Source organism: Eleutherodactylus coqui, chromosome 2 (assembly GCF_035609145.1).
Source record: "Eleutherodactylus coqui strain aEleCoq1 chromosome 2, aEleCoq1.hap1, whole genome shotgun sequence".
Classification (NCBI taxonomy): domain Eukaryota; kingdom Metazoa; phylum Chordata; class Amphibia; order Anura; family Eleutherodactylidae; genus Eleutherodactylus; species Eleutherodactylus coqui.
In genome coordinates this window covers 189,689,517-189,714,539 of record NC_089838.1, presented here as the reverse complement: position 1 = coordinate 189,714,539, position 25,023 = coordinate 189,689,517, and the positions used below count along the sequence as shown (strand labels likewise).

The window sequence follows — 25,023 nt, the reverse complement described above, 5'->3', positions numbered from 1 at the left end:
GTGTATGTATATAAGTAGCTATATGACCTCGGTTAGCCAGTGCCATTATGAAGTGTACCCAGGGGCACAACACAATCCATGGCTGCTTATAATTAGAGGCGTTTGAGCAGAGCTTATTATAGCCGAGGTTTAATCGATTTGGCAGGCATTGGAGTGAATTGCTCCTCTTAAATCTGCTAGTGGACACGAATCTAAAGATATGTGTAGATGAGATAAATAATGCCCTATTCGGGGGAGCTGCGACTATGTGCGGATGGGGCAGAATTTTAGGGTGGATCTTGTTAATTTCATCCTGAAAGTGACACACTAATTACCCAGCAGCACTACTATGGAAGGAAAGCAAGCTCTAGCCAGCACTTTATCTGATGTGCCTCTTATTTTCCCAATTAAAAATCTAAAGGCAATTTCATTGCCCCAGATAAAAATAAGCCCCCTCCCTGCCTCTCTCGTCCCCTGTATATATTTTACAGCATTGGCCATCAGTCTGCCAGCATCAGATTCATTGTGATGTATTAGATGCAATAAATTATCCCATGTAACAAAACATTGGGAGCTGAAAGGCTGATAATCTGGAAAGCACAGATAAGAATTCATTATTCCAAATCATTATGAATCCGACGTTGCCTGTGACTTCTTCCTTAATCAGCTCCTGTGATCCTGGTTATGTGAGCAGCGCAGATAAGGACACAGTCATTTATAATTCTCCACCTCGCCTAATATTGGAGAAGAAAGTCAGTGCAGGGAGATGCTGCTGCTCCTATATTATACCACCAGGCAATGAAGAATCACCGCTCCCATCTACTTATTCTTATTATACATCCATCCACACTGGAAGATTTCATTACACATCTGCAGCGCCAGACTCTCTGCACTAGGAGTAATTGATATAAATGTGCAAACTGGAAGCAGACATGTTATTTAGAGCAATGAGAATGGTCAGAGACCTTTTCCAGCTATACGAATGAGTGACAGAATGGATCACAACATTCACGTGTCCTCCACTCCTACACAGTGTCACGTGGAGGACAACACAAGTCTCATATATATATATATATATATATATATATATATATATATATACACACACGCAGGCACACACACACACACACACACACACATATATATATATATATATATATATATATATATATATATATATATACGGCACGCGTTCTGCATATATTCTACTTTTAGCCATAACAAGTATATCACTGAATGCCATTATTATATATGTCCGTCTGAGTAAGCTGGGTTTCTTCTATTTACCGTGTTTTATCTGTCTATGCCCTCCACATACTAAAAAATGAACTGGAATGTATGAAGAAGACCATGCTTTTCCTTATGCAGATTTTAATAGGGAGAACGGGCTTTTGTGGTTGTTTATTGGTAAAAGACAACTATAATGGACCATATGATGGGAAGACAACAGCACTGTATGTAGCACTGTGTGCAGGCTGCATTGTTAGGAAAGGGTGCTGATTGTGTGTCATTCTCATATACCACATCCATATATTATGTATTATTTATAATAAATACTGAATAATGTAATTTCTATTCATTTCATATCCACCCTGCTAAAGTCTTTTGCAGTCTCATCCGATGATGCAGTCACCTCACTCCACATAATGGATATTGGTAACGACCTATGGTTTAAACTCTTCATCACCCCGTAAAGCATGGCGCTTATCTTGCCACCTCTATCTTGGCACCGGGGTAAAGTAGCCTGTGTCTGGACTACTTTATTCGCTCTATAGACTCGTTTGCAGTACCATTATCTTTAATTTATTACCTTAATTGAATTTGTTTTCTAAAGATAGAATTGTTACGATCAGATTACATTTCACTACACAGAGAGTCACATTAGAAAGTGAGAGATGTGCCCCCAACGTCAGCACCGAGCCCCATACTGATCCATTACACTGATTTATTAAACATCGCCTACTTCCCATGCCTACACTGCCTTGCTGCCACTGTGCCCACATACCTGACCTCCAAGCTGCTGCCATCCATATATCTTACCATCCCATCACCTTCCATATTGTGATTGTACTATTATTGCACTTTACTTACAGTACAAGATGCCGCTAGAGTGAGTGCACCACCTTACTATGGAATATTCAAAGACTATAGTAAAAGCAACTTCTAGCAAATACACAACACATTAGAACTAGTTTTCTTATATTTTTATATTATCTTGATGTCTATCTATTATCTATTTCACTATCCCCCTATCTAACGGTACAGTGAAAGTGAGTCTAAAAGTAATGCTTAATAATGGTATTACATCACAGACGCATTCTCCTATACATATCTATCTAGTTTTGATTATAGTAAGAAGCTAAGCAAATCTATCTTTCTATCTATCTGTGTGTGTGTATGTGTATATATATATGTTTTTTTTATTATTATAGATAGATGGACGAATGGATTGTGGGATAGAAAGATAGATAGATGAGAATAATTCTGTTGGATTATAATATTATTGTACATTAGTTTTAGACTAACTTTAACAATCTGTGTACTACAAAATAACACAAGTGCGCAAACAAACATGGATAGGACCTCACTGCGTCATGTATGAAACTACTGCGCCAATATATTACTCCTCCCAAACGATAAAATGGAGCGAAAAGGTTATCGCAATGTTGCGGCAAATGAATAGTTCGCCCTTTCAGGTTCGCCCTTTCCACCAGTACAAATGGGTGAAGTGCCGCTGGCCATTTTCATAAATGTATTGCAGATTCAGAGGATTGGCGACTAAACCAATATTTAGCATAAATGAGCCATATTGAGAGGTCCTTGGATCTGATGTGTAACCCTCTGAGATGACGACAGAAGTAATAGGGTGTATATGGTTTGGAGGCTGGGATAGTGATAAATTGGTTTGTCCTCTGTATGTTTATATGAAGGTCTCTGCAGGCAAGTCCTGAGTCCATCTCTCCTCTCCCCTGCTGTCATCATTCCCTTTCTCCTTTCTACCTGCTGTCAGTTTAGTAATAGGGCAGCATCACATGTTTGTAAAGTGGATGTCACTCATCTGTGTGGGATGGACCAATAACAAGTAGACCCCAAAACTGAAGGAAGACTGGTAGGACTGACTGGCCGGGGTTGTGAATGAATACTGTGTGAGTGTGTCAATGGTAGTAGTGTACACAACAAGAGAGATTGTCGCTGTGTCCTGAAGGTGGGGATGTTGTTATATGTGTAATGCAGGCAGCTCTGACTGACTAGCTCATCATAAGCAGCACTGTCCTCCGGGCTCTGATACCTCTGCTCCTCAGCTATAAATCATCTCCCAACTCAATGCACTAGAGTGGAGGCTCCAGGCAGCGCCCTGCATCCAGGAAACTCCAGGTACTACTCCTCATACTAATGCTAGCATGTATTAACTGCTTATTACCGATAGTCTACTATTGTTTATGATTGATAACTACTACCCATAATTTACCAACAACACTCAGCATCTGTGGGAAAAGATTTCTGCAGTTAATAGTCTATTTAAAAAACGTAAGCGCGATGGTGAAAATATTGGAAACTCTATCTATCTATCTATCTATCTTATATTTAAATTATACATCCATTTCATATCTATCTAATATTTCAATTATAAATCTATTCCATATCTATCTATCTATCTATCTATCTATCATCTAATATTTCAATTATAAATCTATTCCATATCTATCTATCTATTATCTATTATTTCAATTATCCATCATTCATTTCAATTATCTATCTATATCTCAAAGACTCAGATTTATATTTTTAATTTGAATTTCTAATTTCCTATCTATATCATATGCACACCATTATATGTTATCTATTTTTCTACATTACTATATATTAGTCTATGTGTTTAATATCTATCCATGTATCTAGCTAGCTATAATTTCAATTTATCTTATCTATCTATCTCATAACTATCTATCTCAAAGACTCATATCTATATTTTTAATTTTAATTTCTAATTTTCCAGCTATATAATATATGCATCTATATTTGAAGTTCTTATGTATATGTCATCTTTTCCCCCACATTACTGTATATCAGTCTGTGTTTATCTATCTATTTATCTATCCGCTATTCGTTGTCATATTTATCCATCCATCTATCTATTCTTGTCAAACTGTTTACCTTCTTCGCTATATGCTTCCAAAAATCAATCTCTGATATAATTACTCTCTGAGCGCTAACAGAAATTTCAAGTTTATTTCTGCAAGGTATATTGTACAGTGGCCACACATAATGACTGGACATAAGAATTCTGCATGTGTTAGCTCCGATCATGTATTATTATTATTTCTTAATAATATTGATAGTAATGCACACACCTACATACACATATATGTATATAAGTATATGACTGATTATTGTGGAGTGGCAGCTCCCCGATTTGGGAGTCATTGTCTTGGCCTTGCTTCACAATGCCCTCCATCACCCTGGAAGAGAGGAGCTGCTCCCCCGCAGTGGCAGTAGAAGGTCACGGGCGGCGGTAGGAGGAGGAGGTCGGTACCCCCGCCGGCCGTGTGCTCTTCTCCTAACTAGAGCAATGTGTGTGTCATTTGCGCCTGAGATAGGAGATGAGAGAGGAGAGCGCGGAGCGACACTGCAGGTCAGTGACTGGAGAGCGTCCTTCCACGTGGAGGGAATTAGATGGATCTGTGCCTTAAAGGCGCCCTATGTGTCAGCGTGTAACCCTACACTATTGTTCCCAGTTTAGTATAGGGAGTTGTGCTTGTTGCACTGATTCTTGGCAATGGGGTCTATGTATGTATAGCAGGAGAAAGGATCCCTGCTCCATACCCACATATAGAACCTGAGAGCACAGCGCCGGTGTGTGGCCTCTCCCCTGTAATGTCAGCTCTCTGGCCAGTGCTGTCGGGATAGATCCACAGTGCTGGGCTGGCTTCAGTTTACTGTAATTTACATGGCTTAAGTGGCCCTCACAACGAAGCTGCAGCCACGGATATGGAGATTACAGCTGACAGTATATACACACATAGCAAAGGATCCAGGTGTTATATGATGTGGAGCATTCTCAACACTGCTTGTACAGGGATACGGAGGAATACACGTATACACATAGCTATCGGGTTGCTCTGTGGATGATTGTAGACTGCTTTCAATTGCAATGAGCTGAAATCAAGGTAGAAAGAGACAGACAATTATAAATATGTGTATGTGTGTAATATACACATATACTATACAAATCTATCTGGCTAGATTACATACATATATACACATATATTTTTTACTTACGTGTTTATCGAGTCATGTGTTTCTATTTACTCTGCTGTCATCTATTAATTAGCTACATTTCTAGGCAATAGTAAATACCACTATGCGTTATCTATCGAGCTATCTATGAACAACTGTATATCGCTCTCCATGTATACATCGATGCACACACACACGTATGTGTATATATATATATATATATATATATATATATATATATATATTCCATAATCGATATCTCAGCATCTATCTTGCTCTTCCATCACAGTTGTGTGCATATTGTAACATGGTGGGAGTGTGGTTCTACATTGTTGCATAAATCTCCTGTGTGTGCAGATGTTACTGGTTTTGATACTATTTGCTGCGTGTGTAATAATAATTTTCCGACCACCATTAGGGATATCATAGTTAGAGATCTGCGGTGATAACCACATATACTATACAGTAATTCCGGGCGCAGCCCCTTCATCGAAATACTGCACTTTATCGGGTTATCTATGGAGCATCAGCGACACAAAAACATTCTCAGAAAGATCCCGCTCAGCACTATCATGAGAGCTGAGGGAATGAACCCTGCACCCTACAGAACCGTATAGTCAACAACTATAAGTGTGTGTGTCTGTATATATACATTACTGTGCAGTATGTAAGCAGATGTGTATATATATATACGCAATAAAGATTTTAGCAATCTACGCAATGTCTCAAGGACAACCCTTTACTGCAAAATAGAATGGCGGTCTTTAAGGTCGTTCACTATTCCAGTATATTACAGTTATTTTAGTAAATATATTTATACTTGTCTATGATTTGCATTAGTATTGCATACACATGAACAACATTCGTAGCACGACATGACATTACAGCTGCGTGTGCTGCTAGGAAATATTTTTTTCAGTGTATGTACTTTGCTGTTGGATTTGTTTAGAATTTACAGAGCAAGAAATGCAGTTATTAAATATATAGATGTGTATATGATATTCATAGATGCATAATGGAGTGAAAATAAAACACAAAAATTGATAATATATTGAAAAATAGATGACAGAACGGATTTAGAGTCCGGAGAGCAATCTGTAGGTGACAGCAGGGCTGCAGAATGATGGCAGCACAGTGCACTATCTATCTATCTATCTATCTATCTATCTATCTATCTATCTATCTATCTATCTATCTATCTATCTATCTATTCATTGTCTGTCTAATCTTTCAGTTATACTCATCCAGGCACACAAAAATCTATGTATTTGCCATTTGAGTATTATAAACCGAAGGCTGTTCTCTCTGACTGTGAGTGCCAGCCATGACATCGGTAGCATCCTGCACTGTGCTGCCATCATCCTGCAGTAATCTTCCTGCTGTCACCTGCCATTTGCACTCCCTCTTTCCGACCCTATATAGAGGTATGTGATAGTTAAGGGCTTGGGTGTTAAATGTTTACACTCAAGCGGAGAAATGTGTCAGCTGAACTGTTCTCAATGGCCTCTGGAGACATTTAACTAAAACACATTTAGTCTGAGCCAGAGGCAGACAAAATACCTGTAATCCATTTTCCATTCGTGTGATAAATGACCACAGCTACACTAGGCTGAAGGAAGAATTTCCTGCAAAACTCAGGACACTAATAATAATCTGATAATCACTTAACCACTATCATTATTATTATCACCATCATAGAATTACTATTATTTTTTCACTACCACCTTCTTTCCTTCTTTCTTGCTTTTTCTTTCTAGAATAATTTTATGCCACTAATCACTCTTTGATCATATATGAACCATGATTTGTGGGCCCCTAAATAAAATGGAGCAAGGCATAAAGTGGAGACGCTGCTACAACTAGGCGGCACAATCTTCCCCTATGCTGGATGAACAGGAGTTGCTCTGGAGAGCAGCGTCCTGTGAGCAGTGCCCTGGGCCGTGTCCTCTGAATAACCCCTCGATCCGGGGCCCGGGGCTGTTGACACAGCTTTACCTGTACTATTCAAGGACCCTGTTAAATCAAACGTAATCTAATCCTGCCCGATCACCAGGCTGCTCCTCCTGCCCCCAACCAGAGAGCGCGCAGAAATGCGGACCAGGTGCAGCCGGACCCTCAGTCCTCACATCAAAAGGGAAAAGAACTAAAACAATTCACTTAGGTTCTGGGGGACTCCATTGTTTTCTATTAACATCTCTGCTGATTTCCTGCTGCCTGATGCCTGTGACCCACACTGTAACCCAACTACTGCTCTTCATTATTACCATGGCGTGTCAGGCTTAGGGGCTATCAGCAGGGTTGCACTGCGTCACTGTGATGACGTCATCCCAATTTTCATCCCACCACATAACCCTTTCATTGCCGTCACTAATCCACGAGAGAGTATATTTCTTATAGTAATCTAATTGTTTTAGCACACAGTTCATCACTTTAAAATATAAAAATGTGATGTTGCTTCTTAATTCATGAAATGAAGAAAACATCCAGAATCTAGCTCAGTCAAGGGATTCTGAAAAAAATACGAGCCTCATACTGGAATTTCCTTTAAATAGCAGAGGTCAGGATCCCCTCACATGCTACCACGTCACCTGAACTTCTGGAATGAGGTTTTGGGGAATGTCCCTTAGATTCAAAGCGACTTGCGAGCTGAATATTCAGAGGCAGCCTGGCTCCATGGGTGGTATATCAGGAGATCTGGACAAGTCCCCCCAGCTCTGACTTTTCTACTAAAATGCCCTCAGGCCTTGCTGCCATTTTCTGTATAGTTCCTAGCATGAAAAAGAATACAATCTGTGGAGATCTCAGTGCCAGCTCCCCTCACTTCAAGCCACATAGAAGGTTTCTTCACCGCACTATTGTTTTTGTTAATTGGACAAACAAAGGCTGCTATTAGTGGAGAGCAGGCAATTAGGTGCTGCTGGGTTGGGATCAGTGGTCACCCTGCCCAGAGGCTACACAGCTCTGCATTCAAGCTTAAGACTGTGATCTTCCAGCCTGAGAAATGTTGCTTTCATCCTAGTTCATCAGGAGATTTTTTTTTACCGGAAAAGTTGTCAGGCTATCATTTACCTTTACCTCACCTCAATGTCTGTCTGTCTGTCTGTCTGTCTATCTATCTATCTATCTATCAAAAAAGTAGAAGTGTTAACATTTTTTTTGGTCACTCAACAAAATGCAAAGTGAACGTACAAAAACAATCTAAATCAAATCTATATTTGGTGTGACCCTATTTGCCTTTAAAACAGCATCAATTCTTCTAGGCACTTTATCACACCGTTTTTGAAGGAACTCGGCAGGGAGGTTGTTCCAAATATATTGGAGAACTAACCACAGAACTGTGGATATAGGCTTGCTCAAATCCATCTGTCTCTTCATGTAATCCCAGACAGACTCGATAATGTTAAGATCAGGATTCTGTAGGGGCATATGATCATTTCCAGGACTCCTTGTTATTTATGCTAAGGATAGTTCTTGGCTGTATTTCTGGTGTCCTTGTCTGTCTGCAGAAAAAAATTGGAGCTAATTAGACGTCTGTTATTTATATATTTTTTTAATCCTATTTTGCATCATTTTTCCACATCTGCCTAAAATTGCTGTACAGTACTGTATGTGTGATATGCAATTGATGTCAATGTATTATTCCATTATCAGCTCCACAGTATCACATTGCATAAAATATAAATATACGTGTAGCAATGAGAATTGCTAGGGCTGATATATAGCACACTGTAGCAGATTAGATGATTGCAGTATTTGTCGCAGTTGTTGCCTTGTGTTCTTACCTAAACAGTCGCACGGATGGCCTAGGGCAGGCTAAAGACTGACAAGCTGAATAGACTTTTGGATTTTAAAGTGATTATTGCTACAAGAGTATTAGTAGAGTACATGACAAAGCTGCTATGACTCACAGCAGGCCAATTAGTACTGTAGCCACATACATGTCATTATTTACATATAGAACTATATTACCTGTAATGTACTGTAGGGTCCAGGGCACACCTGATTCTACGCTCGATATGTCATGGGGACAATGAGTGATTTACAGCTAACTGGAAGGGGAGATTTCAGCTTTTGTCTGCTGATTTCATTGCATTGATTGCTTCGGGGCAGGAATGCAGCTTCTGGTTGGCATGCTGAGACCTGTAGTTCTATACAAGCCGTATGATTGGCAGGCTTGGGGGCCAGGTCCAAGCTCCTGTGGTACTCGAGCCTCCTTCCCTGGCTGTTTACTCGGCTGTGACGTCACGGTTCCTGGCGTCGGTCAGGCTGGACAGTGCAGGGCAATGCGGAGCATCAAAAGAGCGGCCTCCCAGTCCCCAATTACATACTGTCAATCTGCTGGCCGAGCACACTAGTATGGACAGCTCCCACTATAGACACGGTGGAGGGCAAGCCTCCGTGCTGTTATTCACAAATAGCAATAAGAACAACATTTATTTGATTTGTATTTTTCTTCCAAAATCCCTCTATAAATCATATGGAAATGTATATACGGTTTACAGCCGGAGTCAGTGCTGCGTGCAAGTTACCTGAGCCATATAGTACAATCTCCTGTGCCTTTGTTTGCTTTTCTGCCACATGCACATAATCCTAAAGTGTATTGTTGTGTTTCTTGCAATTGTGAGATGGTGTGTACATAGGGGTCTCTCTACAAATACCTGTGTGTATACCTACAGATGAGCAACGAGCCAGGAGATCAGATGTCCTTAGATCAAAGCGAGTTTATCCAAAGGCATTGTGTAGGAGGGAAGAAGATCTATAGTATATGAAGTGTATGCAATCTATCTTCATGATATATATATATATATATATATATATATATATACATATATATATATATATATATATATATATATATATATATATATATATATACATATATATATATATATATATATATATATATATATATATATATATATATATATATATATATATATATTAGATCGTCCCATTGCTATATGTATATTCTGTGCCATTGTGTGTACAGCAGTGTGCCATAAGCATCCTGCGGTTCTGCGCTAATAAATGCAGAACCAACTGATAGACCGAGAAAAGAGGGGAATTAAGAACGGGTGGCTGGATGTGGCTCGATGTTCATGATGTGCTTATACATTAATTATATTGTTTTTATCAATCTATCTCCTTCGCTCTCCGTTTATACATATATGTGCCTAAAATACCTTATTTATACATTACAGATGCACACATATATATGTACAGACATACACATCTATCTACTTTACTGGAAAAATTGTCACAGGCTAGCATTCACCTTTACATCTATCTATCTATCTATCTATCTATCTATCTATCTATCTATCTATCTATCTATCTATCTATCTATCTATCTATCTATCTATCTATCTATCATCCAGGCACACACAAATATACATAGCCATACATACGTGTACACATATTTAGTATATATTTTCATCTATGTGCACATAAGTGTAAATAACAGCACACTTAAATCCCTATGTACAGACAGTATCCTTTTATTTTGTACTACAGCTCATCTGGCGGTTCCCTAGCTGACTATATATAGTGTAGGTATATAGGGTAGTGTGGGGCAGCTTCGTGCTTGTGGGTTGCACAGCAGCTTATTACTTATGTGCCGCTAGGGGATGCAGTGACTCAATGCACCAAGCAACAGGAGGTCCCAGGACCTGGAACTAGTGTGAGCCAATGACTTACCAGCAGCAGTAAGCTTCACAATACACAAGCCCTTTCCCTTATAGTCATTAAATGTGACATTAGTGTAGACGACCAAATGGAAGAAGCTTTGAATGACTTATTTATATTATACAGTATTACCAAATAAACCATTGCAACCTACACCCAGTGCCTAATAATAGACACTTGCCGTTCATACACATATATTTATTGCACACAGTAAGTGACCTAAATATTTCTTCATTGGTCAGAAGGGAGCAAACACCGTGCTGAATTAATGAAATAGCATAGTAACAATAAATGTAATTCTAAAACACAACAAATACAAAATAAATCATTTGGATGAAATGGAAGAGCGACATACAGGTTACTTTCACTTTCATGTAAAGTGCAATAGACTGGTACGTTATGTGCTGGTATGTACAGACGGCAGCAGGCAAGAATAACCAGGTACCTCGCTGGATTTAACGTGTTATGTTGTTGTTATTATTATTATTATTGCAATATGTGTAGTTATTGCTGGTGTGTACAACCATCAGCGCACATGCAACAAGCAGTGCTATAAATCAATTAGCATTTAGCATGTATAGTAATGTGCTGTTATGTAGAGCCTTCAGTGTGCATATAACAAGCTGTGAGTACCTTCTCTGTAATGGTAGTAATAATCATAATCATCAGCATATTAAATAATCAGTGTACATAAAGGTGTACAACTGTGCTACATTATAAACATGAAATATATTGTGATATTTAGACAGCAGTGTGCCCAGGATAAACATTCCACCACCATCAACACTACTACAACTAGTGTGGCATATTAAATGCTGCCATGTGGACTCTGCTCCTGTGTGATGCATATATCATTCTATATATGTGTTATATGCTGGTTAGTAGGGCAGCGATGTCCATAGATCAAACAATGCGACAATAATAAAATTGCAATTAATTTTAGCTATGTGTAGGCATTAGTATACCTGTGTAATGCACTCAGAATTGTTATGCATTAATGATATGTTATATGTGTAATAATAACAATGGTAAGAGTATAGTCTGGCAAAAACAGAATATGGAAGGAGTCTCTTGTGTAATGCACAAACAATATTAGTGCTTTGGGTGTAGTGCTAGTGGCATTTGGAGTGCATAGTGGCACAATGTTATGTAATAGTTCTATAAGTGCAGTCCTTAGTGCTGAATGCACACACCCCTATATAATGCACACTAATTATAATGATGACGCTAGTGTTCTGGCACTATAGGAGGGAAGCCCGGTATGTTAGCCGGCAGGCACATGACAGGGCGTGAGTGGTGATAAGGAGGGGAGGGGTCGGCTCTGGATGAGCCCCTCCTGAGTCCCTCCTGGGTGACAAGTCCCCTCCCTCCCCACTGATGACAGTGGAACCTCCTTAAGTTGCGTCTAGCCACAGCTGTCTGCGATCATTGAGCCGCCTGGCGCCATCCTGCTCCTTGCAGAAAGAATGCCTGCACTGTAAAAAATAGAGAGAAAACACGAGATCCGATCAGGCAGTCTGAGCCTCTCTCCCTGGGATCACATAGCCTCTCTGCCCTCCTGCTTTGTAGTGTGGGACTCTGTTCTGCTGGGCTAGTGCACAACTTCTGTGGGACAATCACCTGAAGAGCTCCAGCCTCTACCTCACCTGAGCACCCAGCATTCAGTTTTACTCTAAGCTGCTGTTCTCTTTCCATCCTACAGGTCACTGACTCCATTGGATTTATTACTCCTACTACTTTTTTTATTTATCTACTACTTCATCTAATTTGGACTTCCTGTTTGGCTGAGTGGGACGCACTGAAGAACTTCTGCAACAAGTCCTAAGTGCTGGTGGACATGGAGGTCCCTGCTACAGACCAGCCCCGCTGGGTCAGTCACCATCATCACCCTGCTGTGCTTAATGGACAGCACCCTGAGTCCCATCACCCTGGGCTAAGTCACTCGTACATTGATCACTCTCAGTATCCTCTTACAGAAGATGTGGATGTACTTTTTAATATCGAGAGCCAAGGAACCCATGTCCCTTCCTACTATAGCAACTCAGTGCGAGCCGTGCCCAGATACCCAGCTCCCCATCACGGTGAGTGCCATCCTGCTGGTGCACACTAATTTTCAAATGTACTTACATACCTTTTGGTAATCCACAATACAGCACTCAACTTTATAGAACATTTGATATAGCTTGCTGTACTCGTATCTATCTATCTATCTATCTATCTATCTATCTATCTATCTATCGTGATTAAATAAAAGTGGTTCAATATTCATAAAAGGAAATCATTATTACATCGTTTGTTTTAAACGCCCATGTGTTAATATCTATCTATCTATCTATCTATCTATCTATCTATCTATCTATCTATCTATCTATCTATCTATCTATCTATCTATCTATCTTACTTTTGTGACCTGTTGCTTATGCGAGTTCATTCCTTTTTATACAATACTACATGTGATGTAGTATTTTCGTATTTTCACACCTATATCTTGCTAGCTTCCTGCACCCTTTGTCTAGATCGCTCCCTCCTCTTCCTCTTCTGTGTTTCATACCTGGTTGCAATGATTTAGCTTTTGACTAGAAAACCATTAGAATTTCATTATTACATTGTACAATGGCTCCCATACATTGTATCTACACTGCTACTGGGTAAAATATTTTTTTGCCTTGGCGTTATGGTACAATATATGGTGACATACTATGATAAAACATAATTCAGTATAATCGGATAGAAAATAAATTCCTCCTCTTTCTTCAGTTAATGTACACGAGATAGTATATACTGCATTTCTTATTTCAGAAAAAAGAAGCACAGCAAATTGTTGATTTTATATAATTTAATATAAATGAATAGTGTGATTACATTTCTTTATTTAATGAGCACTGCATTGTAAACGAATACTGTATATAATGCGTATATTAGTAAACCATATTTTTATTAGGGCCTTACGACAAAAAAATCAAAGGGTTTAATTCTCCATTACTATTGTTTGATAAACTTCTAAAATTGTAACATATATGCGACATATTTAGAGATCGTCATGAAATATCTGCTGTGACAAAACAGAAGCGTGGATAAGGTCATCTGCTACCAACAATATTTGATTTAGTGCGTAAACCTGTAGAAGAGATCTAATAAAATGCCCTAATGGTATTGACGGCTCAGTGCAAGTTTGTAGGAAAGTATTTACAACTATTTAATGGCATGTAATCTTATCGTTTAATTACATTTATTTAGGCCAGGTATGTCGCCCTCCTCTTCTACACCCATGGTTGGATCATAGCAGCAAAGGTATAGGAGGACCCCATGCCGCATCACCATGGAACCTGCCTCCCTTCTCCAAGACCCACAGTCCCCCCGGACCCCTTACTGTCTACCCTCCGACTTCTTCATCATCCTCTTCCCTGGTTACCGGACATTCAAGTCCCCATCTCTTCCCCTTCCCCCCAACACCACCAAAAGATGTCTCCCCAGACCCTTCCATATCCAACACTGGATCCACAGCTAATCGTCAAGAGGACAAGGATTGCATCAAGTACCATGTGTCTACCGAGCCCATGAAACTGGAGTCCTCTCACACCAGAGCCTTAGGGGGGCCAACATCTTCTGCCCACCACTCCATCTCCAACTACCAGTCCTATGTCCAAGACTACAGTCCAGGACTGTTCCCACCAAACATTATTGGGGGATCTCCAACAAGCTTCCAATGTAAATCCAGACCAAAGACACGCTCAAGTACAGGTAGGATGGCTCTTCTATTAAGACTTGAATATTATGGTCATTGACACGAATTATCACTTGTGTTCCCAATTTTAGAATTGCTCTATAGCGCACTATAGTCCTTATGTTATCTATCTATCTAATCTATCATCTATCGAAAGACTATGACAGTCAGTTACACTAGTTTGCTGTATATGATAATGATATGTGGCTGGAAGGCAGGATAATTGTAATGAAGAAGCATATAACTAGTTGTCACTGCTCTCTTAGTATGTGACCTGGGAGAGGGCAAAGCTGGCAATGTCAGTGCCGGCGCTGTGTAATCAGGGGGTTTTCCAGGGTGACATTTGCTCTGCTTGTCTGGACTGAGACTGGATCTATTTAGCTGATATGTTTGACTTAATCCAATTATTTTCAGACTGCTGCACGCGACAGTTTCATTGTTTATCTAGCGCCAAGGAGTTTAATAGGGTCCGGATGTGGCCAGGCTGCCGAGAGGACAGGGGATCTGCTGCCCTGTACACAGGGGCAACCCTAGGAGCTTTCACTTAATAGTACAGCACTGCCTAATACAGCAGTTTCTCTACGTACAGTAAGATGAGGAATGAAATGGTGCAGTGATAATGATGTTAACAGGAGTATACAGGGTGTCCCTATAAATATATTCACACTCCAACATGAAAAATATCTGCATAAAAGCTCTATTACTACATTTATATAGACATTAAATGATGGCTGTAAGTCATGCTTAACTTCTGCAATCAGATTGGGTGCTCCAAATAGTTACCATTAGCATCCAGACACTTCTGTGCAAACTACTGAGCAAACAACATTAGAGCTTACAAGTCAAGGATGCCTCCACCATTTTATTTGACTGTTCAGACGGCCACATGCATAGTGGCTTTTGCAAACATGCAACTATTGAAATCTTTTGAGAAAAAAAAAATAGTGCTACATATTACCACCATATATTCTAGTTGGATTTTAAAAAATAATAGATGACCACTATTGAAGTGTATATACATTTTTGGGACACTTTGTATTATATTACTAATACTTATACCCAGTCAGCCTTATGGAAAGCCACAAGTTGCCACCCTGAGACAATTCTCAGGGCAATGCTGAAATTGATGCTGCTTTCCGCAGTTCACATTACAGCTGGTTAATTGCAATACTTAAGTATCCAGTTTGTGAGATACAGTACTTAATGGTGAGATGGTAGAAGGCTGTCAGTACAGAATGCTGCAGTGTAAATGCTGGAGCCTAGAAGACAGGGAAATAGGTCAGCATTATTTCAGCACTAAGTGTGGTTAGTAAACCCCCAGCTCAGGTAGAGAGGTGTTTATGAGCAGAGAACTTCAATCCTAAACTGTGGACATTCAAATACATGTTCTTGCAAGGTTAAAAAAAGCAAAGAGAGAATCATAGATAGCCTACTACACATATGTAACTACTGTGAGCTACTTGGAGATGATGTGGACCTAAATGCAGATATGTGAGTCACAAATTTATGACAAAGAAGCAGTTACAACCTTGTGGTTGTGGTACTTGAATTTCTTTCAAGTGTGTAGAGTGCAGGAACCAGGCTTTACATGAACTGGGTTCTTTTATAACGGCCTCCCACACCTTCATAACAGCAGTGACTACACTGGCAGCTGTAAGGCTTTAGGATGAGGCCTGTACATGATGCTGTTTCTGTGTATTCTGGTACACAGCACAGGCACAATAGATTGAGGCGAATATGATTGACATGAGGTTATATAAGCCAGTCCCATTTGAGCCTTTAAATAAATTCTTTATTGTTCATGATGCCAGTCAAGCACAGGGACAAATAACGTTTCAGCAGGTTTTACATGAGAAATGACTTCCTAATAGCTGTCGCCTTTTGCACTGCGTACTAAATATCTGCTGTATATTGGATACACACAATCTTCTCTATAACAGTGAGCAGGGATGCATGGACAGGCCTGTTATTTACTCAGTAACTGGAAGCATAATTTAGTCTTACCTGATGGTAAACCCTTTCCTATTTGCCCTTTGTAACTCATTGTAAGCCGCAGTTTACATGATTTGTTGTCTTCCATACGTGCACTTATCCGCCTCAAAAGATTTACTTTTCTTCAGAGAACAAAAGCAAATCTATGGTGACAGATATCAATATTTTGTCACACACTGCTTAAGAAGAACGCGTGCATTCTAATGGCAAACAATAGGTTATGCTGAAGGTTCCTAATTTTAGGACAAATAGGACCTCTTAGGGACCTTTCACATGGGCCAGAATGTTTGGCAACAGCGTTGCCAAATACGCCATCCCTGAATTCAACACCAAAATTTGCACTGCTAACTACATATTTTGATGCGGAATTGTCATCAGGATTCTGCTATTTTCAATTCCAACCCAAAATTCACACATTAGCAGTGTGGATTTGGGTTCTGAATATTCCATAAGAGGGCATGTTCTGCAATGCTGTTGCGGATTATTTTTTCCGTGTGAACGGTCCTTTAAAGACCTTTCACATGTGTGGAATATTTCTGCAAGACACCCCTAAGTACGCAGAAAATTCTGCAAAAAATTCTGCTTGTATACATACGGGTTATAGAGCAGAAATCTGAAGCAGCAGATTGTGTTGCGTCTTTAGGTGCATCTTGCAAAAATATTCTGCACATGTGAAAAGTCTCTTAAGGTATCCATTGGTCAACAGCTGAGCATTTGAAAAAAGTCTCTTGTAAGTCAACCTGGGAAAATAGCTTATTACCTTTCATTCACACATTTATACACTATTGAGTGTTTAAAATTAAAATTTAAGTATGTAGGGAAATGAGTATCTATCTATCTATATCTATCTATCTATCTCATATCTATCTATCTCTATCTATCTATCTATATCTATCTATCTATCCTCTATCTATCTATCTATCTATCTATCTATCTATCTATCTATCTATGTATCTATCTATCTCATATCTATCTATCTATCTATCTATCTATCTATCTATCTATCTCATATCTATCTATCTATCTATCTATCTATCTATCTATCTATCTATCTATCTATCTATCTATCTATCATATATTAGGAAAATATCGGAGGGATGATTCCATAACATTGCTATGTCACTTATAGCGCCCATAATTATTGTTAAATTTATCCCAAAATAAGCACTCTCTTATTAGACTGAATAGAGTTATCCAAAGTATGAATGCCCAACTTACCACAAAGAAATAGGAATTTCTTGTGGACATCCTTGATACCCATATGTAAAAAAAGCAGCTTGCTCTTTGGCATTGAAAGGGTATTGAAAGGGTTAATTGCAGTAATTCCCCCCTCCCTCCCCCCTAGACAATGAGTTGTATCTCTAGGGTGAGGTAGCAAAGTATCCTGGTAGGATTTGCACAAAATAACATGACAGGATTTGCATAGATATTTTTCATTCACATTATTTGCAAATTGAGACCTCTGAAAATCCATTATGCGTATTTAGCGATGCAGCAAATGCTTTGCTTATTTTGGAGATATTGGTATAAATAGGCCTTTATTTACTGAAATTCCAGCGTAAAGTGTAACCTGTGATAACGTTGCATGTGCATATCTGAGCTTAGAAAGTCTTGGTTTTCAGGCTTCTAAATGCCTAGCATTTACATGCAGGCTATACGTTTTCTACAGCAAGTACAGTACATTGGATGTACTATATACATGTTAGTTCTTTTTTTTTACATTTTGCTTTTCTGAGCGTTTTGATAAATATTGTTGCATAATACAGAACTATAAATATCAATATTTATATTAAAAAAAGAAAAATGTTACTATACAAGCAGCAAACAACCCCCAAACCCTTGCAATGTATCAGTTATACAGTAATGCATAGAAAAATGGCAATCCAGCGCCTAAAGGTTATACAATGTCAAGAAAAATCAAACCTCTTGCCATTCTAGTGCCAGAATATGTCTTGAGAATAATTGTTTACGAGTTAAAAGATTGGAGGCCGAATTGGTTTGATTTTCCACAGATAACTCTTTTCCTGAGGAAACTCATAGCATATAATCCTTTCCTGAGGTAACTCATAGCTTTTAATCGGCCGTGTCAATTATTCTGCTGCTACCTTCATTTTACTGCAATTTTCTGCTCTTATTATTGTTATTGCTGGCTGAAACATGCAGAATGTGAAAGGTTTTCCTGTTTAATATGCAAATGTCACAGGTATTTACCACAAGAAGGCACAGTCAGCAATACTGCGCTTTCACTTGTGAATATTCAGATAAAATCTAATCAAACCTTCGTAAAATTTACCCATTGAACAACCAGAATGTGTTACGCTACTGTTATTGCCACAAAACACCACATGGGCCTACCTCATAAATACAATCTAATGTCAAAATATCTTATTAGAATCTCAGCCTGCTGTGAAATATCATATACACGTAGGACAAGAGATAATAATCCATACACCGGTGTGGTCAACTGAAGCTGAGACAAAAATGTATAATATCACAATGTTAGCATGCAACAAAAAGTTTATCAAAAAGAAACAGAACGATTGCTGCAGGTGAGCCAAGGCTGTTTACATTCTCCTCTAACCCTCCTCCTTTTTTTGATTCATCCCAGGCTCACAGAGTCACGCAATTTTCCATTTGTTTGAGGAATCTCTGCGGTGTATAAATATATGCAGAGCTGGAATTAAGGAACATCACACACTACTCAGATAATACACGATTTATTAGATTTTCCTGCATAATCTCCATCAACTAAAAAAATGTTGAAATGATCTTTCGCAGAAGTTCGTGATATGAAATAGTGAATTATTTCCACGCAAAACCTCGGTCCTAACTGCCATAATGTCCTGTGGATTTGTAGATTACATTTAGCTTTTTAAAAATAGGATCATCCTAAATTTTTTCTGTCTTTGTCTTTTTTTTCTTGAGTCTCTTTTCTCGAACCTTCCAGATACATAGTTTACTCTTTTTGACTTGCTGAAAACAGAGAGACATTGCCCATTAGTCACTTCCGATTATTGCAGGCCCTCTCAAATTCCTCTTGATTCAGTTTGGGCTTGAAAAGATGATGTAAGACTCGTCTATACCCAAATTACATTGTAGAGTGCAATTGGTTATGGGGTATTTAGGAGTCAAGCAAAGTTTTAGCCTCAGAGATATCAACCAAGGGCTTTTAGGGGAATATATTTAAGCCTTTAATTGCTGGAAGACAATATGTCCTAATGTTCTTCCAGTAGTCTAAAGGTACGCTGTTAATTGACTGTACCATGTACAACATTTCTTCTAAGATGGGTTGCTGGTGCCCCAGAAGGGAAGGTGTTAACTCTGACTTTCTGTAAACAGTACCAAGTAGCTAATGGATTCTGCAGCGCTTGATGTCAGGTCTAACTTCTGCTCTCATGAAGCAAATATGTTTTTCTTCTCACTAACCTGTCCTTTAAAACGTCTTCTTCATCCTTTCTCATACAGTTCTATAACTGGCATGGTTTCCTTCTTATATTTTTTTCTTAAAAAGCTGCACTAGTTTTGACAACAGTAAATGAACTGTACTTTTTATTAGGCTGCTTCCAGACAAGTGTATTTTAACTCCATATTTGGTCCATTTTTGCGGACCATAATATGGAGCTAATGTAAATCTATGTATCTATTCACATGGCCATATTTTTCATGACCGTGCTTTAAAAATGTTGTATGACCTGTCTGTTTTTGTCTCCGTATTGCTATTATTCTCTATTGGTCAAATATGGACCAGTAGAAAATGAAACCAATAAAGGCAAATACAGACCAGGTACTAATGACATGCGGTTCATATTACGGGTCCGTTTTATGGACATTTTCTAATACACTTGCTTGAAACTGGCTTTAACTATATAGTGCTAAGAGCCCTCTTTATCCTATAGTTTATATATATAGTTACTTATATTCAATACCAACCTGCTAAAAGTTTAGGAGATTATGGAGGACCTACAGTACAAGGTATTATGATGCGTGTAAAATAACCTATAGCTTGAGCTCCCTCCCTCCCCTGCCCCGCTCACAAGAATTTGACTGAATATATACATTGTAGGCTATTTATATAAAGGGGAGTAGACCTTTAACGTTACCATTACCCAGCGACTATTGTACCCAAATGCACAGTAGGATAATAGTTAAGATAGAAAAATTGAGACCGTGCCCAATTGTGCTGCCCCCCCCCCCCGCATTAAAATTAATAGACCACTTTGAGGTTCAGTGTAACTTGTTAGCACAGACAGTAGATTACAACAGCGAATAACTTTTGACTTAAATTTGTTTTATAGCCAATAAGGATCCCATAAATTGCATGATCATCATCAGCAATCATGTTGTTGTAGACTTAGTTTTTTTGTGGTAATGTGTATGGCCAAATTTGGACATCTTGGCATTTACCTTTCCAAGAAAGAAAGTGTGCGGCTATGAAAGTCTGGTCTGTTTGTCACATCTGCAATAAATATGTAGTCAGTCCCATAAAATACATCATCCAAATTGCTCCATTATATCATTTAACTAAAAAGGGGGTTGAGAAAATGAATCTTATTAAAGTTTTCTCACTCCACTATAATAGGCCTCACTGATACATTGAAGAATGTGTTCAATTAGGCTTACAAAGATCAAACAGATATTTTAGTGCTACCAAACTCTAGTGAGACCAATTACTTGGTTATTACAAAAAAATCATTTCTGTATAGTCATACCACACCTTATTGTTATCCAAGCATCCCCAAATATCATATTACTGGATGTTGATATCTGGTTTGGCATATCATGTATATATATGAATTCAGTGCACATACATTTTCTAATGCCAATCAACCGATATCATCAATATATGTATATTACTAATTGAGACCAACTTATTGAACTGTTCCTTAACAGATTGAAGAGTTCCTAGTGTAGCTTTCTGGAAGCAAATCGCCATGGCCGGAGGTGGACTAAGCAATAAGGCAGTCTGCCAGTGTTCAAGGGCACGCATTCACCTCATACAGATAACTAGGCTTCTTAGTGGACTTCAACGCACAGTATGGGTTCAGCCTACAGAGGCTACCTGCGTAAGAATGTTGGAAGTCACTCCTCAGTTTCCACCTAGAAACTGATTACAAACAGTCCCAGTGCCAGCATTTAACCAGCTCAGTCCCAGCGTGTTCTGTGTCTTTGAAACCAGACAGTCTAGCCATTTTTAGTACACATTAGTTGCACTTTTTTTTGTTTGCCTATCCAAGTGATTTTTGCGGCCCTTTTTAGTGACTAACGCAGTATTTACTGCATAATATATAGTTTGAAAAAGCATAAATAAACATGTTTTTTTTTACGCTCTAGTTAATTTTCGGGTAATTATATAGTATTACCCTAAAATAGACTTTTTATTTGTGTTTGTGATCATGTACCGTATATTATATGTCTATTTAGGGCAATTGGGTGAGAATAAGCAATAGAATATTGGGGAGTAGGTGGGGGTTATATTTCACATGTATTTTTTCAATACAACCCTTTTTACCTTTTTCATTTTTATCATGTGCCCCTCAATGTTAAATAAAGACTTCGGTACTTTTTTAACCTATTTTATTTTTTTACAATATAGTTTTGCTTTACAACTGTGGATACACAGCAGCCCCAGTTATAGGGGAAATCAGCCCTGTTATAGTGACTATTGTCACAGTTTGCGCTGTGATGAGACTAGCTAGACCACCAGGACCAATAGTGACGTATTTGTTTCACATCGTTCATTTAGCGATGTGCACATGAGAACACAGGAGATAAAAGCGGTGAAAACAACTTCTATTTTCTCTTCGGGCTCCTAGGCAGTTTCTAACAGCCAGACATATGGCATTCAGAAGTTTGATCACTCAGGTAGCAGCCTTATTTGTATGTACAGTAACTTATTGCTAAGGAGCAACTAACTACATTTATGCTGTAAATACCAGTAAAAGTAAACATACTCTTTAAGATACTAGTTCTCTCCAATTATTGCTTTTGATGTGAGTGTCAAACAATAAATGATGACAATACATAGGCGCACTCTTAGTGCCCATTCACATGGGTGTATGCGAGTTGCACCCAAGATTTTTGATATGCACCATAATTGGATATGCCGCAATTTGTTTTCACATGGACCATAATTCCACGTGAAAAACATGCCTGTCTGAATAGCTAATTAACTATAATGGGTCATGTGCTGTCCATGAAATACACGGACCACACATGGACGGGAAATGTGCCAGTACGAATAGGATCTTAGTCTCCTTAAGGTCATAAGTAATGTAGTGATCCCAAGTTGTGTCTAAAGATGCCCATACATGTCTAGTAGTTGTCAGCCCAACGTTCGTTTGGTCCTCAGCTAATTTTCCAGAGTCCCCAATACACATGAACGCTCGGTTCAGGTAAACAATCATGCATTTTCCATGGGGAAAGTGTAGAAAGCCAAAACCAGACAGCTCTGGCCGTGGCTTCTCTCTTGGGGGGACAAAAGGATTGGGTGTTGAAATTCAATGGGCCTAATTCTGATGTTGGGGAAAAGACTGGAGATTCCCATACACATACGAGAGTCATCTGGCCCTGCCTAAATCTGCGTGTTTGGATGACCTTTGACTATGTATGGGGACCTTAACATTAAACTATGTCATTACATGGGTTTGGTGATTATTCCCAATTTGGTGTCTGAGTGCCCAATTAGTCCACACTTGGCAATGGCTGAAGCAGTACTTGTCATTAATAGTGTATGTGGTTGGGTTTATAGTGTAAAACCTAAATTTGATTAGCAAATTAGGACTTTTATAAAATAGTACCTTTATAGAGTACTAGTATATTTAGCTATTTCTTGAGATTTGCAAACAAACTTTCACATTGACAACGTGGTATGGATCATTGTTTCCCAAACTCTGTTCCTTACGACCCCTCAACAGGTCATGATTTGAGGATATCCTACTGTAAGAACACCTGTGGCAATGTCTGAGGTACTGAGAATAATTACATCACCTGTGTAATATTATGTATGTAATACTATGTATGCATTTAACACTATGTAATGAAATCCTGAAAACCTGACCTGTTGGGGGTCATGAGGACTACAGTTTGGGAAACACTGGAATAGGTTATCTCCGTATGTATTAGTTTTAGGAACACAACATTAGTTCTAGCTGTCTGCTTATAATGTCAACAGAAATGTTGAGATCCTGTCACAAAAGCATTACACTCTTCTATAGGTATGGTGCATTAGTGCCTTTCGTGACAGATAGTCATCATTACATTAGCGACGATGAAGGATTGCTAAAGACTGGGAAATAGAGCAAAATAAAGAAACTCAACACACAGATATGAGGATTCTAAAACAAGAAATTGAGTTGTGGAACTCATCCAAGTCAAATTCACTGCATTTTATGGGCGAAAGGCCAACTTAAACAGTGGGTTAGGATACATGAAAAAGGTGATGGCTGTTTTAGGTGTCTTCACACTTCCCCGGGCCTCAATAGAGTCATAGCATCAGCATGCTACTCTTTATCTGTGTACAGCATCGCTGCGGTGGCAAGAATACACAAAACAATTAAACATTTAAAAAAGCATAAACAGATCATAGGAAAATGCAAAGAATTTTTCCTATATAGCATAATGAATTTGAATTGGGTAAGAGTAGCAATTTCATGACGTATTTTGGAATTATTTTGGACTGTGTTGCTTCATGCTAAGCACCACCTGAGGTATTGAGGGTGTCCTTGCTAGTCAAGCAGTACTTGAAGAGTTGTGCTAACCCAGTGTTTCTCAACTCCAGTCCTCAGAGACCCCCAACAGGTCATGTTTTCAGGATTTCCTCATTGTTGCACAGGTGATGTAATTATTGTCGGTGCCTCAGACATTGCCACAGGTGTTCTTACTATAGGAGATCCTGACAATATGATCTGTTGGGGGGCGCTGAGGATTGGAGTTAAGAAACACTGTGCTCACCTATTCTTTTATTAACGCACTGTATACTGTATAAGGATGGCCCCATATGAAGCAATATTGGCACTTGGATGTATAGAGAGAGCTACCTAGACATACTGAATAAAACTATAGTTCCTACTAATGAAATTACTATGGTCTGTGGTGAAGAATAAACATTGGTTCATATCAGGCCATCATTATATATTATAATTCAGCTGGAGTTTTCTGTCTTGATGGTAGAATATATTTATCTGTAATGCAGTCTGTATACTATGCTAAACAAGTAAGGGAAGTAAGTATTTACTAGATCAGGTAGATTTGGCATAACTTTATAGTTTCTTTGGGTATTCAGTTCAAATAGCCTCACAGATGGGTTGTGAACTTCCTGTTCAAAATTCTGAAATATCTGCTGAACATTTTTGATAACTAAGACAAGCTTGGTTCTTCTTCCACTTATAGGTCATCTCCTCTATTGC

General features: G+C 38.7%; 1 protein-coding gene across 6 annotated transcripts in view; it reads left to right on the top strand.

Moving 5' to 3' along the window:
* Positions 1–3,169: 3,169 nt before the first annotated feature.
* The window catches only part of GATA3 (GATA binding protein 3), a 32,225-nt gene continuing 10,371 nt past the window's right edge, over positions 3,170–25,023 (top strand). Inside the window, exons 1-3 of one of the 6 annotated variants that reach the window (XM_066592083.1) lie at positions 3,170–3,354; positions 12,605–12,983; positions 14,140–14,643. In XM_066592083.1, coding sequence (XP_066448180.1) covers positions 12,740–12,983; positions 14,140–14,643 — 748 coding nt within the window. In that variant the 5' untranslated portion in view covers positions 3,170–3,354; positions 12,605–12,739. Of the gene's footprint in view, positions 3,355–12,273; positions 12,984–14,139; positions 14,644–25,023 lie in introns of those variants that run through there. The other 5 variants (XM_066592088.1, XM_066592086.1, XM_066592085.1 and 2 more) reach the window with 5 other exon arrangements.